General features: G+C 40.1%; 1 protein-coding gene across 1 annotated transcript in view; it reads left to right on the top strand.

Moving 5' to 3' along the window:
- The window catches only part of LOC136423428 (dynein axonemal heavy chain 5-like), an 81,183-nt gene that overhangs the window by 6,317 nt on the left and 62,776 nt on the right, over nt 1–12,090 (top strand). The window contains exons 4-13 of the mRNA XM_066411569.1: nt 5,139–5,228; nt 6,186–6,281; nt 6,701–6,775; nt 7,437–7,532; nt 7,992–8,063; nt 8,367–8,468; nt 9,149–9,329; nt 9,852–10,017; nt 10,705–10,897; nt 11,356–11,537. Of these exons, the coding sequence (XP_066267666.1) occupies nt 5,139–5,228; nt 6,186–6,281; nt 6,701–6,775; nt 7,437–7,532; nt 7,992–8,063; nt 8,367–8,468; nt 9,149–9,329; nt 9,852–10,017; nt 10,705–10,897; nt 11,356–11,537 (1,253 nt within the window). The remainder of the gene's footprint in view (nt 1–5,138; nt 5,229–6,185; nt 6,282–6,700; nt 6,776–7,436; nt 7,533–7,991; nt 8,064–8,366; nt 8,469–9,148; nt 9,330–9,851; nt 10,018–10,704; nt 10,898–11,355; nt 11,538–12,090) is intronic.

Raw genomic sequence — 12,090 nt, 5'->3', positions numbered from 1 at the left:
CAACCGTTGAGCCATGGCGTAGGGATACGGGCTTTAACGAGCGTGAGGAGGCAGTGAGGACAAAGTTTTAGGTGAAAAACAAGTCTGACGTTTCATTGTTTGATGGATATTTTTAGTCACAGAGTAGGGGTGAACCGGTGAAAAAAACAAATGGTTTGAAAATAGTCTGGGCTCCTTTTACATTTACCTATGTGCCTAAGTGCTTTTAGTTTGTCCATAATTTGTTGGCATGTTTCTGCAAAGTTTAAGAACTGGATAGGAGTGAACCAAGGGATAAAGAATGGACCTGATATTTTTATCATTGAAGCACTAGTTAATGGGAAGACATTTAGCTGTTAAAGTACAGTCAAACCTGCCCAAGAAGACCACTCAGGGGACCAATAAAATCTGGTCTATGTGGACAGGTGGTTGCTATAGATAGGAATCTTAATGTTTGTGTCAATAGGAAAATTATTCAAAGGACCACCAAAAAGTGGCCAGAATGACCAGGTCACAGTGGTCCTTGTGTAGAGGTGGCCACATGAACATTTTTTTAAACTGATTATGTTTAACTTACCCATAGTAAAGTAAACATTGATTTTTTTTCAACACAAAATTAGCCTTTTTTTTATTCACTAAGGGTCATACATATTTCTCGTACTTAAAACAAAAGAGATGAAAATTTCTACCCCCATGCATTAATACAAAACACTCTTTTAGAAATGGAATAACTAATAATGTCTTCTAAATTTTGGGCATATTTTGGGCATCAAGAAAATGATTGATAGGAAATAGAAATGACTGGCAACAATATAAAAACAAAAGACAGTTTCATATCACCCTTTCCTGATCAATTATTAAAGCCACATGAACTGTAAGCTAACACTTCTAGGATTGACATATTCCTAAAAGCCGTCAAAGATACAGGGTTAATTTCCTATAATTCTAATCAAATAGAGCAGTCTAAACATAATATGGTGTCAAAAATACAGTGCAGCTGCCCAACCCCCATATCCTCTAGCTCAACGATTATGATTTCCAATGGAAGACATTATTTAACACCGGACATAAAAAGGGCAGCAGCTAAATTCCACTCACTGGATCTGAAGGATGCATCAATAATTCATCAGTTTGGTCTGTGTCTCGGGGTTACCGGCTTTCAGGCATAGCTAACGGCACAGTCAACACACGGATTACGCTCTAATGTTGGACTCTTTAAGCTGCTTTTTACTGAAGATATTTGGGAATCGTGGATTGATGAAAGAGTGTTGAGGATTTGGGATGAGGCCAGGCTTGCAGGCTTGCTTAACACTTGGATTACACTTTGGAATAGTTCTTTGAGCTGATTTTTACTGGAGATCTTTGAATATCATGGATTGATGAAAGAACATACTTACATTTTGAGGAAATCGAGAGCAGCCCGGAGCCGGATCATAATTTGAAATTGGAATCTTTAAGCTGATTTTTCCTGGAGATGCTTGAGTATTTTGGATTGACAGAAGAACGTTCAGGATTTAGAATGAGTTGGTCAGGTAGAAGGCGACATTTCTAGAGGGAAATTGAGAGCAGCCCAGAGCCGGATTATGCTTGAAAATTGGACTCTTTAAGCTGATTTTTCCTGGAGATATTTTAGTATCATGGATTGATAGAAGAGCATTGAGGAATTAAGATGAGTGGGCGAGGCAAAGGAGATTACCAGAATATACAGTTTGAGGAAATCGAGAGCAGCCCAGAGCCAGACGAAAAGGAACAACAGCAGCTGGACCGGGGGAGAGACTACGAAAACCATGACGACGACTCCGTCTTAGGTTCTGCTAGGTCGGAGCAAGATTCCAAACTTGCCCCTGCTGGAAGCGTCCAGACGCTGGATTCCGGGTACGGAAGCCTGGCCTCTTTCAGCGTAGGAGGGAGCCACGGAAGCAGAGAGAGCCTGGTAGAGAACCCGTCCTCTGCGAGAAGAGATGAGGACGAGGTACAAGACGAGAGAAAGAGCATCCTCACACCTGTTCAAGAAGCTATCCAAGACAGTGAGGATGAAGAAGAGAAAGCAGACTTGTCACCTGAAGACTCTGCTTCAACCAAACTTGAAGACGCTGAAAGTGAAAGTCAAGATCACAACACAGAAATTCAAGATCAGAACGGAGACAAGGACACTTATATCGATCAAAACGGCGTCGAGCATTCAGGAGATCACTGGCAATTGCTCGAAGCAGCCAGACGCGATCTTGAAGACTATGACGAGTTCTCAAAGAAGTACGACAGTTACGAGAGGAGACAGAACGCAAACTCAGCTGCAAGTTTAAGAGAGGAGGATGCTAAGGAGGCGGATTTAGCAGCAATGGTTTTGATGTACTCCTGCTACTACTGCGGGGAGTCGTTTAAGGTTCAGGATGACAGAAGGAGACACGTGGCCGACAGACATCCTCTTGGGGACAGGAAAGACTCCACACTACAGTGGAGAGGTAGGGCCACACTAGCAGGATTACTCGTTTTTTGGACAAAATTGAAGATGGAAAAATATGCTGTTTTGGATAGATAAACTTGAGTAAAACTAAAAGAATTTTGAAGGACTCACCCCAAAAAGGAGACAAAACATGGGGGAGGGGGGGGGGGTTACATGTATTAGCCCACTCTGCCTCCACTCCCCAAAATTAAGAGCGTCAAATTTGTTTGATCATATTGTCAGGAGAAGGAGAAGACATGTCATGAAAAGCAAATACATGTATTTCTCTCTCTATATGCATATGGTCTGAGGAGTGAAATATGATAGATATCATTATGATCAGTCACAGATTTACTGATCAGATATTAAAAACTCTTTTCTTCCATGCTGTACTATGTAGCAATGGATGAAGCAAGATGGGTGAGTACAAATGATTGACATCATGCCAATTGTAGAAGAATAAAATCAAGTCAGGCCAGCTCCTGCTACAATAATTGTAACACAAATAGCCAAAATACTGAAGTTGGTTCCTTCCCATGTTTCTAGGGCAAGGGACTGTTAAAAAATAACCTCCTTATTAGGAAAACACTCAGTTTTTAAACGTTGCTTTATTCAGTAATTATACATTCTTTTCTCTGGTGATAAATGGGTGAGTAGAAATGATTGACACATGCCACACAGAATTAAATGAATCAAGCCAGTGATTGATTGTTACAGAAATAGGCTAAATAGATTCCTTCTCATGTTTCTGGGCCAAGCAAGTGCTCAAAAATAACCTCCTCATTATACTGTAATTAGGAAAACACTGTTTCTAAGTGCTGCTTTATTCAGTTACACATTGTTTTCTCTGGTGACTGATTCTCTACACCGAAAGGAACATGCCCTGAGGCACGTAGTGTCTGTGATTGTATTGTCATGGCAACGGTATCAACAATAGAGCCGGTCGTGCGGGTCTCTCACGATAGTGAAGCCTTAGGGGCGTGAGATAATCCTGTGTGTGTGGAAAGCGAGTAAAGGGCCTAATCCGTTTTCGTGTCTGGAAACTTAAGCTTGATTCCACGGCACAGATAATTTGTTGGGCTTTCTTTTGTTGAACCGTGTCATTACGGGTGCTTGTAGATTTTTTGTACCTTGTATCATAACTGTACAGGTGCTTTATTCATTCCAACATTGAATCAATATCAATAAAAAGGCTTTATTTGAATAAGCCCAGCAACATAGGATTCCAAATAATTTAGACTTTCAATGTGATGTTTTTATTATGAAGTATTGGCATTCACCCAATGACATTCCTTTGGACAGCTACAATCATGGTTATAAGCGTAATGCATGTGTCTATTTCAAGTGGAAAGTATAAGGTTTAACGTCACATGTGTCTGTTTATAATGTATACATAAAGCTGCTTGGAGTCATAGACTGCCTATAAACTGGCTTTAAGTTAATAATTCAAGTACTGAAAACGTGCTAAACATAATGTGCATGTGTGTAGCAATGGGTTTGCTTTGAAATTACCTGGGATTATAGTACTAAATCAAACTGTTTGCTATTTGTCAATGAGTTAAAGGCTTCAAAGGTTAGGACTTTGTCCTGTGCGTAATCTTTTGTTTGACCAACCTCCCCTCGGCTGAACATGTTTGTTTGGTACCGGTGGAGTTTGCTGATTATAACCTAATGTCACAGACAAACAGTGACTGCGTGTTATGGTTGCGACAAACACTTTGAATAACTTTGACTTTGACTTTTTTGGATCCACTTTTAGCTATGCTTCAAATTTTATTCTACCAAAGACTACATTCAATTTAATGTACTAAGACTAAGTCATATATCATACTGCATAATTGTCTCTTATAGAGTAATTTAGTTTACTGGAATTGTTGTTAATAATTAAAACCTTTGATATGTCACAGATGAACAGTAACTGCGTATTATGGTTTTGGCAAATTACTTTATTTGGATCCACTTTTAGCTATGCTTCTACATTTTATTCCACCAAAACTACATTAAATTTGATCTACTGGTCATATAATATGTACTGCATATCAGTCTTTGACTTATATAGTAATTTAGTTTACTGTAACTGTTGTTAAGTACAGTCAAACCTGTCTACAATGACCAGTAGAAAGATGGCCACTATACACTTCATGTATAGTCGATGGGAATAATAATGTAAGGGGCTATCAAAGACAAAACGGTCAGATGGTCCTTAGGCAGAGGTGGTCACTTGACTACAGGTTTTACTGTACTGTATTAACAAACATTAAGTATAATACATCTTATTTCTTCCACTTCAAATATTTTTTTAACAGCCTTCTATTCGTCATCATCATTATTAACCTCATTATCATCATCTTAACATTCATCATCATATTTTTCCTCATCATCATATCATCTTTTACATGTTCATTGGTATTGATAGCATGAGTAGTCATAATCATTCTTTCTCATATTTAGCTATAGCTAAAGTTATTCAATGACTTATGTTATAAAATAAGAAAATTTGTCATTAAAATTTGTCATGAAAGTTCATCTGTGTTGATAAATTTATAGTTAACATAGTGCGGAGTTAAAACTTTGTTCTAAACCTTTGTCTAAGAACAAAGTTCCAGCTCGGTGCTACGAATTTGTTGTGTTGTTTAAAAGATTTCCCTACTTTGCACTTCAACAGAGAAAACGTAAAATATTTACTAACTTGTTGAATACTAATTTCCCTCCCCAGGCCCAGAAGAAGACGGTGGTTTTGTCAGGAGAGGCGATGAAGGACCTGGCCAAACAGGCCAAGGCAACCAAGGACGAGAGAAGACTGCAGGTTTGTGACTTTTAATCTATGTTTAGTCAAGGGGTGAAACTGCACTTTGTGGTGTAACATGTCAAAATTTTTTCCCTCCTAACAGTTGACCACTATTATTATAATAAGAATGCCTTGAAGATATGTATCCTGTCGTAGTGCTGCGTACCTAAACGTAACATCAGGTACAGCCAGGTTCAGGTACCTGTACCTGTACCTGAACAATTTGAAAAATTAACATGTGTTTTTCTAAACTTCTTCAATAATGACAGACACATTTAAATAAACTTGTCAGTATCTTTATTTAAAGAACATACTTATATTAGCTAGGTTTCCTATCACCAAACTCCCTTGGCCTTGCTATCAAAACTCCCTTCCTGCCTGAATGATCTGTCGCATATAAGTACTGCTGTTCCAAGGTGTCACTCTGGTCACGTTTGGTGTTGGATGAAGCCATGAGGTTAGGATATCAGTCACAAAATAAGTATATACTTGGATACCGATATATAAATTTATATCGGTACAGTACCGGTACTTCATGATTCGGTATTTTGAACCTGTAATCAATTTTTAAGGTACAGTACCGGTACGCAGCACTATCCTGTAGCATAATTACATCCTGCAGATTGCTAAATGAATAATTGAATAGAGTAATTCACTTTAATATAATATTAAAAGTTAATAACGCTATTTAATTATTCATTTATTTAATCTTCCAAACAACATGGTAGTTTAACCCAGAACATCTGTTTGTAACTAATATCTGGTGAAGAGGCCTCTAACATATTTGAAATTAAGTGTCAACAGGATGTAATTATGCTGCTGGATACATATCTTCAAGGCATTCTTCTTTGTTTCCTCAGTATACAATACAGACCATGCTAGTGTAACTCATTTCCTCAATGAGCAGGATTTAATGCAGTTGCTATTGCAAGGAGATGAAGAGATGTTTGACAAAATGTCCCTCTGGTTCCCCAGCTTGATGCGAGGCACCAGTACATTTTCACCAAGCTGGGGGATGCTCTACAGATGGAGCCAGGTCAGGTGGAGGACCAGGTCCTGGGGGATGAGAGGGTAGGCTTCTTACCTTCACCTGTGGTGTTTGTCAGGATCGATATGTTCATTTGTTTGAGAGTAGCAGCTGATACTTAGAGGACTTATTACATGTCTTGTTACATTATTTTTTAGGCTTATCGCTAGCTCACTTATTACAGGCTTAATAGTTGGCTTGGAAGGAGACTTAATATAAAAGTTATGAATACATTGTAGAATATCACGGTATTGGAGTCGTGCAGGATGAAGATTTCGGAAAGATCTGGACCATATTAACTCTAAGAGCAATGATAGAAGTGGCATGCAGGAAACTGTACTGCCTTGCTTGTGTTCTTTGAGTGCCTTATATTTCATGGATGTCTCAAGGCCATCTGTGAAACCATCAGGACAACATTATGATGATGATATTAATATGTTTTATGCTTTTCCCATTTTCACAGTTTGACCTGATCGAACCGTTCTTCAGCCCAGAGGGACCGCGGGTCCTCATGTTCTTCCACCAGGAAACTCTGGTGGTGAGTTGGGTCTGCTTTATGCTAGCTTTATGTTAGTGTGAATGTCATTCAGCACCGGGACAATCATTCAGGACAAGAAGTGTAGTTTTGGTGTGAGTGCTATTAAGCACAAGGAACATGAATGGCAGTGTTAGACTAAGAGGCAGGGATGGCAGTGTTAGTGTGAATGTTGTTCAGCACCAGGGACAGGGATGGCAGTGTAAGTGTAAGTATCATTCAGCACGAGGGACAGGAATGGCAGTGTGAATGTGAATGTGATTCAACACCAGGGACATGGATGGCAGTGTCAGTGTGAATGTCATTCAGCACCAGGGACAGGGATGACAGTGTGAATGTGAATGTCATTCAGCACTAGGGACAGGGGTCGCAGTGTTAGTGTGAATGTCATTCAGCACTAGGGACAGGGGTGGCAGTGTTAGTGTGATTGTCATTCAGCACCAGGGACAGGGATGGTAGTTTCAGTGTGAATGTCATTTAGCACCAGGGGCAGGGATGGCAGTTTCAGTGTGAATGTCATTCAGCATTAGGGACAAGTATGCAGTGCTATCAACATGGTACCATTGCAATTTGGAAAACAAAATTTCCAACTTGAATGTGACCAGGACAAGGTATCTTGAAGCTTTGCAGGCTTGACTGACAATCTTGTGTTTTGTGTTTTCAGCAACGAGAGTCAAACTTCTCCAGAACAGACGCAGCCAGCAGCATCCATGCAGCCCCTGCACAGAAGAAACTCTTCCTTACCACAGGCAGCCTGGAGGTAACACAACTTACTGTTTCTTTGTCTGTTTGTCTGTTTGTTTGTTTGTTTCATTTAGTCATGACAGCTCATTTTGGCCAGTAGACCACGTTTCATAGAGGTCATGATGATCTTTATAACACTGTCTCATATCTTGCTGCTATGTTATAACCATTTCCAAGTTTTTCGCAATGTTGCCCTGTTGGTAAAGACATGACAAAATCAACCAGTAGTTTTGTGCCTTACCTCTGAGTACAGTGGTACAGTGTGAATGTCATTCAGCACCAGGGACAGGAATGGCAGTGTTATCAACATGGTGCAACTGCAATTTGGAAAACAAACTTTCAAATGAACAAGGCTCCAGTTTTGACTGGAAATTTGATACATGGAGCCTTGACTTGATGAGACAGAATTTTCCTGTCCTTTAAGTTTAAAGACTGCTGTTTTTATACTGATTGTGCTCTGTTGTTTTTCTTCTAGGGTTTGACAGGAGTGGCTCTGTTCTTCACCAAGACGACCATCAAACCTATCCTGGCCAACAATATTGTCCAGGTACGATACGAAAAATTTATCAACTTTCTCCAATCCATATGAAAATAAAAGGTATGAGTAACTCATAAAGTCTAAAAGATTGTCTTGTTATCTTCTGTTTTTAAAAGTGACTGACTGAGTCCTTTCATCAAGTTGACTGACTGTTTATCATTTCATTGTGAACAAAAACTGGTAGGTACCTACCAACTTTTTTTCCACAATGTAACTAAACTTTATTACCACATTTGCAGTGGAATATAGTGATACAGTTTAGATTCAAGGTTTTTATAGATTTTGTATTCGATGTAAATTGTTCACCTGCAGGATGTGAACTTCGGCATGATGGACGCCTCCAAGGGAGGAGTGCTGAACGCCCTGGAGAGCATGCTGTCTGCTGTCCTTGTGCCTGCACTCAGGGCACAGGAGGTCAGTATTCTGTCAACAGTGGTGAAGAGTTAGTCTATAAGAATGATTCAGAAATCTATTATAATCTTGGTTTGTGGTTGAACGCCCTGGAGAGCATGCTGTCTGCTGTCCTAGTGCCTGCACTCAGGGCACAGGAGGTCAGTTTACCTTCAACAGTGTTGGTGTGGTAGTTTAGTTTGTTGAGGGAATAATTCAGAAATTGAACTTCAAAGTATGTGCTTTATGTATTATCTTCTGGACATTAATTACTGTCCGCATGTAGTCCCTGCAAGCAGGGCATAGGAATGTTTAGATTTACAATTAGATTTTAGTATCATTTTACAAGACAAGTGTTTGTTTATTGCTTTGTCATCAGGCTAATTCCGTCACTCACAACTTTTAAGTTACAAGATACATTTACTTCAGAAGTTATGAAGGAATTTTTGATTGTTTTGATGAATTGGCCTAAGCAATGATTGATTATATCTGATACAGACCCAAATCATGGTATATTTGTACTTAATGAAGCCGCTGTTATAACAGTTTGAAATTGTTTTTGAAATCATAAGACAAGGCACCTTTTTCTCCTTCAGCTGATGTGACAGTTTATTTGCATACAACCTCAACCCACAAACATGTCACATACATGTACGACACAAGTCATTTGACTGCAAACACTAATACATGTTTTTTTCCTCCAGAGCTGGGGGGACCTGCCCCCCGCCAGTACCCAGGTACAGGACTTCCTGGAGGTGGTTGACAAGTTCGTGGGGAGTCTGAGCGGCGCCAGGGACAACATGGAGGGGAAGATTGAGCTGGAGGAGCCTGACCTTGGCTACCACGTCTACGACCTTCGCCACCCGTCTGAGTTCATGCAGGCTGGTAAGGAAGGGTTGTTTTTAGTTGCAAAATGATAGGAAACTTTGTAAGATAAAATTTTATGTTACAATAGAGTCGAAACACAATGAATTTTATGTCCTATCAGGCTCAGATATTCTTAAAACCTTTCAAGCTGTTCAAATTTCCTCACTGATTGAGGAGAGGCACACCTTGAGCATGTTAAAGAACCTACTACACTTATCGTAGGTGTTAGTGGATCAGTCTTATCAGACAGGTGTTATACAGCTTGTACCTACTGTGCAAAACTGGTGTGTTGTGCCTAAAGGCTAAAGGCAGTTTGTTGGTCATGAGACACATTGAAAAAAGGAGAAGATTTTAATCATTGTGCTGCTGGTCACCAGTTTGCAGGCAGTCTCAGTAGACCATGCATGGGACAATGCAAGATTCAATTGAAGGAGCTCAGGGCCTTTGCTGCATTTGTACCAGCTACGCATGATGTCTGAATTATTGTAGACTGATGTTACAAGAGTTGGTGTTGCTTATATCATGTTTCTCTTCCTATAGCGACCAACGCCGACCTGATGGAGAAGGTGGAGAACCTGATCGGGATCTGGTCCAAACAGATCGAGCAGGTTCTGGCCGAGAGTGAGCAGATGAGGAAGGAGGCGGACGACATCGGGCCGGCCGCAGAGCTGGACCACTGGAAGAAACGCATGGCCAAGTTCAACAGGTAGGACAACAAACTACTGGTACAACATCCCAAAAGTCTTCAAGATAAACATGTTCAAATTTACAAGAAAACCAAAAGGCCATAAAAATGTCATAATCTGCAATGGTAACAAGTGATGACTGTTTGGACGTTGCCAGAAGAATTATTTGTTGTCATGCACAATTGATCAGTACTGGGTTCAGTATGATAGTACTATTTTGATATCATGGATTAGTTCACTGAGCTTTACATTGGAACATATTGGTGCCGTTGAGATTTTTAAATGACTTTTCAGTAAGTGTTGCTACATGTAGTAGACTGGTGTACTGTAACTTTCTTCTGCTGCATAATCAATTTGAGGTGAGTTTGGCAGCTAAACCTACAATTCCCCATCCCCCAGCTTGTTGGACCAGATTAAGAGCCAACACTGCAAGGCCGTGGTTGGAGTCCTGACGGCCACCAAGTCCTGTATGCTCAAACACCTGTTAAGCATTTAAGAATAATATCTGATGATGTATATAAATCTTATCTTTTACAATTTTCCCCAGCCTGTTGGACAAGATAAAGAGCCCCCACTGCAAGGCGGTGGTTGGAGTCCTGACTGCTGCCAAGTACCGCATGCACAAACACTACACATCTTCACATGCATGTAAAACACTTATTATGATTACATGAATGTGGTATTAATCTTTGTTACATTTTCCCCAGCTTGTTGGACCAGATTAAGAGCCAACACTGCAAGGCTGTGGTTGGAGTCCTGACTGCTGCCAAGTCCCGCATGCTGAAGCGATGGAAGGAGCTGGACAGTCGCATCACTGATGCAGCCAACGAGGCCAAAGACAACGTCAAGTACCTGTACACCCTGGACAAGTTCTTTGGGCCGCTCACCAAGAACACACCTGTAAGTCTTAGATGTTTGAAGATTTTCTGGGAGTTTTCAATATTGTAGTCTTTTCACAACTTGGACTCTTTCTTCCTAAAAGATAAGGAGAGTGCACATGAACAAGGCCAAGTTTTTGGCCCTTTTACCAACAGTGGACTTTCAAAATCTTTAGGAATATGCATTATGAGTCATTTCCACAATTGCATATATCTGGAGCTATACATGTACAACATTGAACTAACAAACCAACCAACACTGGTAGAAATCTTTTGCAGATATTTATTTCATACATGTACTGTTACAGTTCATTTTTAGCTCCAAGCCACTGTGACAATTCCTCTATATTGTATTGAAAGTTTAATCTTTAGTCAAATTGAATTGCTTGTCCTGTCTCATACAGACAGAGTACTACTAATAACACCTCTGAAAACCCTACATGTATTTATCAAAATGATTTGTTGTGTTGTCTGGTACAGACCGAGATGGTGGAGCACATCCCCAGCCTGATGAACAACATCCGCATGATCCACTCCATCTCCCAGTACTACAACACCTCCGAGAGGATGACCTCGCTCTTCGTCAAGGTCACCAACCAGATGATCACGACCTGTAAGGCCTACATCACGCAGGGGATCACCAAGGTCTGGGACCACGAGAGGTCAGAGTCATATTTTAGTTGCTAATGTCATTCAGACCTTACAAACTTAAGGCTATAGTTGAAACAGATGAAAAATCTGGGTTTTCATAGTTGTGTTGAAGTTGTTCAGCCACCAGTAGCGCCATTCAGTGTCCTAAATGTATCTCAATCCAGCCCTCACTTACATGTATAGGAACTTACAAAATGCTCCAACTGATAGTAGCAAGAGGGATGGGTGCTTTTAATATATGTGTTGGATAATTGATGAGGAGTTCTGGGGCTCCTCCATCCATGTGCAAGCACGTCCAACCCCCATATGATGGGGAACAAAAGACGTAAAAAAAAAAAAATATCAAAATTCAATGAACCAGCAAATCTTCCTGCTTTTGGTACATTCAAGTAAGGTGAGCTACAACAAGAGACTCAGTGTATATGTTGATGTGCTATTCAGTATGTGCAACTTTCTGAAACAACTTGACCGTGGGTACCAACTGAAGTCTATATTCTATTATTGAAGAATTAATTTTGCTATGCAGCAGTTTGCCAGTTATGCTTGTTGTATGTGCATTTGATA

Source organism: Branchiostoma lanceolatum, chromosome 17 (assembly GCF_035083965.1).
Source record: "Branchiostoma lanceolatum isolate klBraLanc5 chromosome 17, klBraLanc5.hap2, whole genome shotgun sequence".
Lineage (NCBI taxonomy): Eukaryota > Metazoa > Chordata > Leptocardii > Amphioxiformes > Branchiostomatidae > Branchiostoma > Branchiostoma lanceolatum.
Note: the sequence above shows the minus strand (reverse complement) of the source record. Positions and strands in the feature narration are given on the sequence as shown.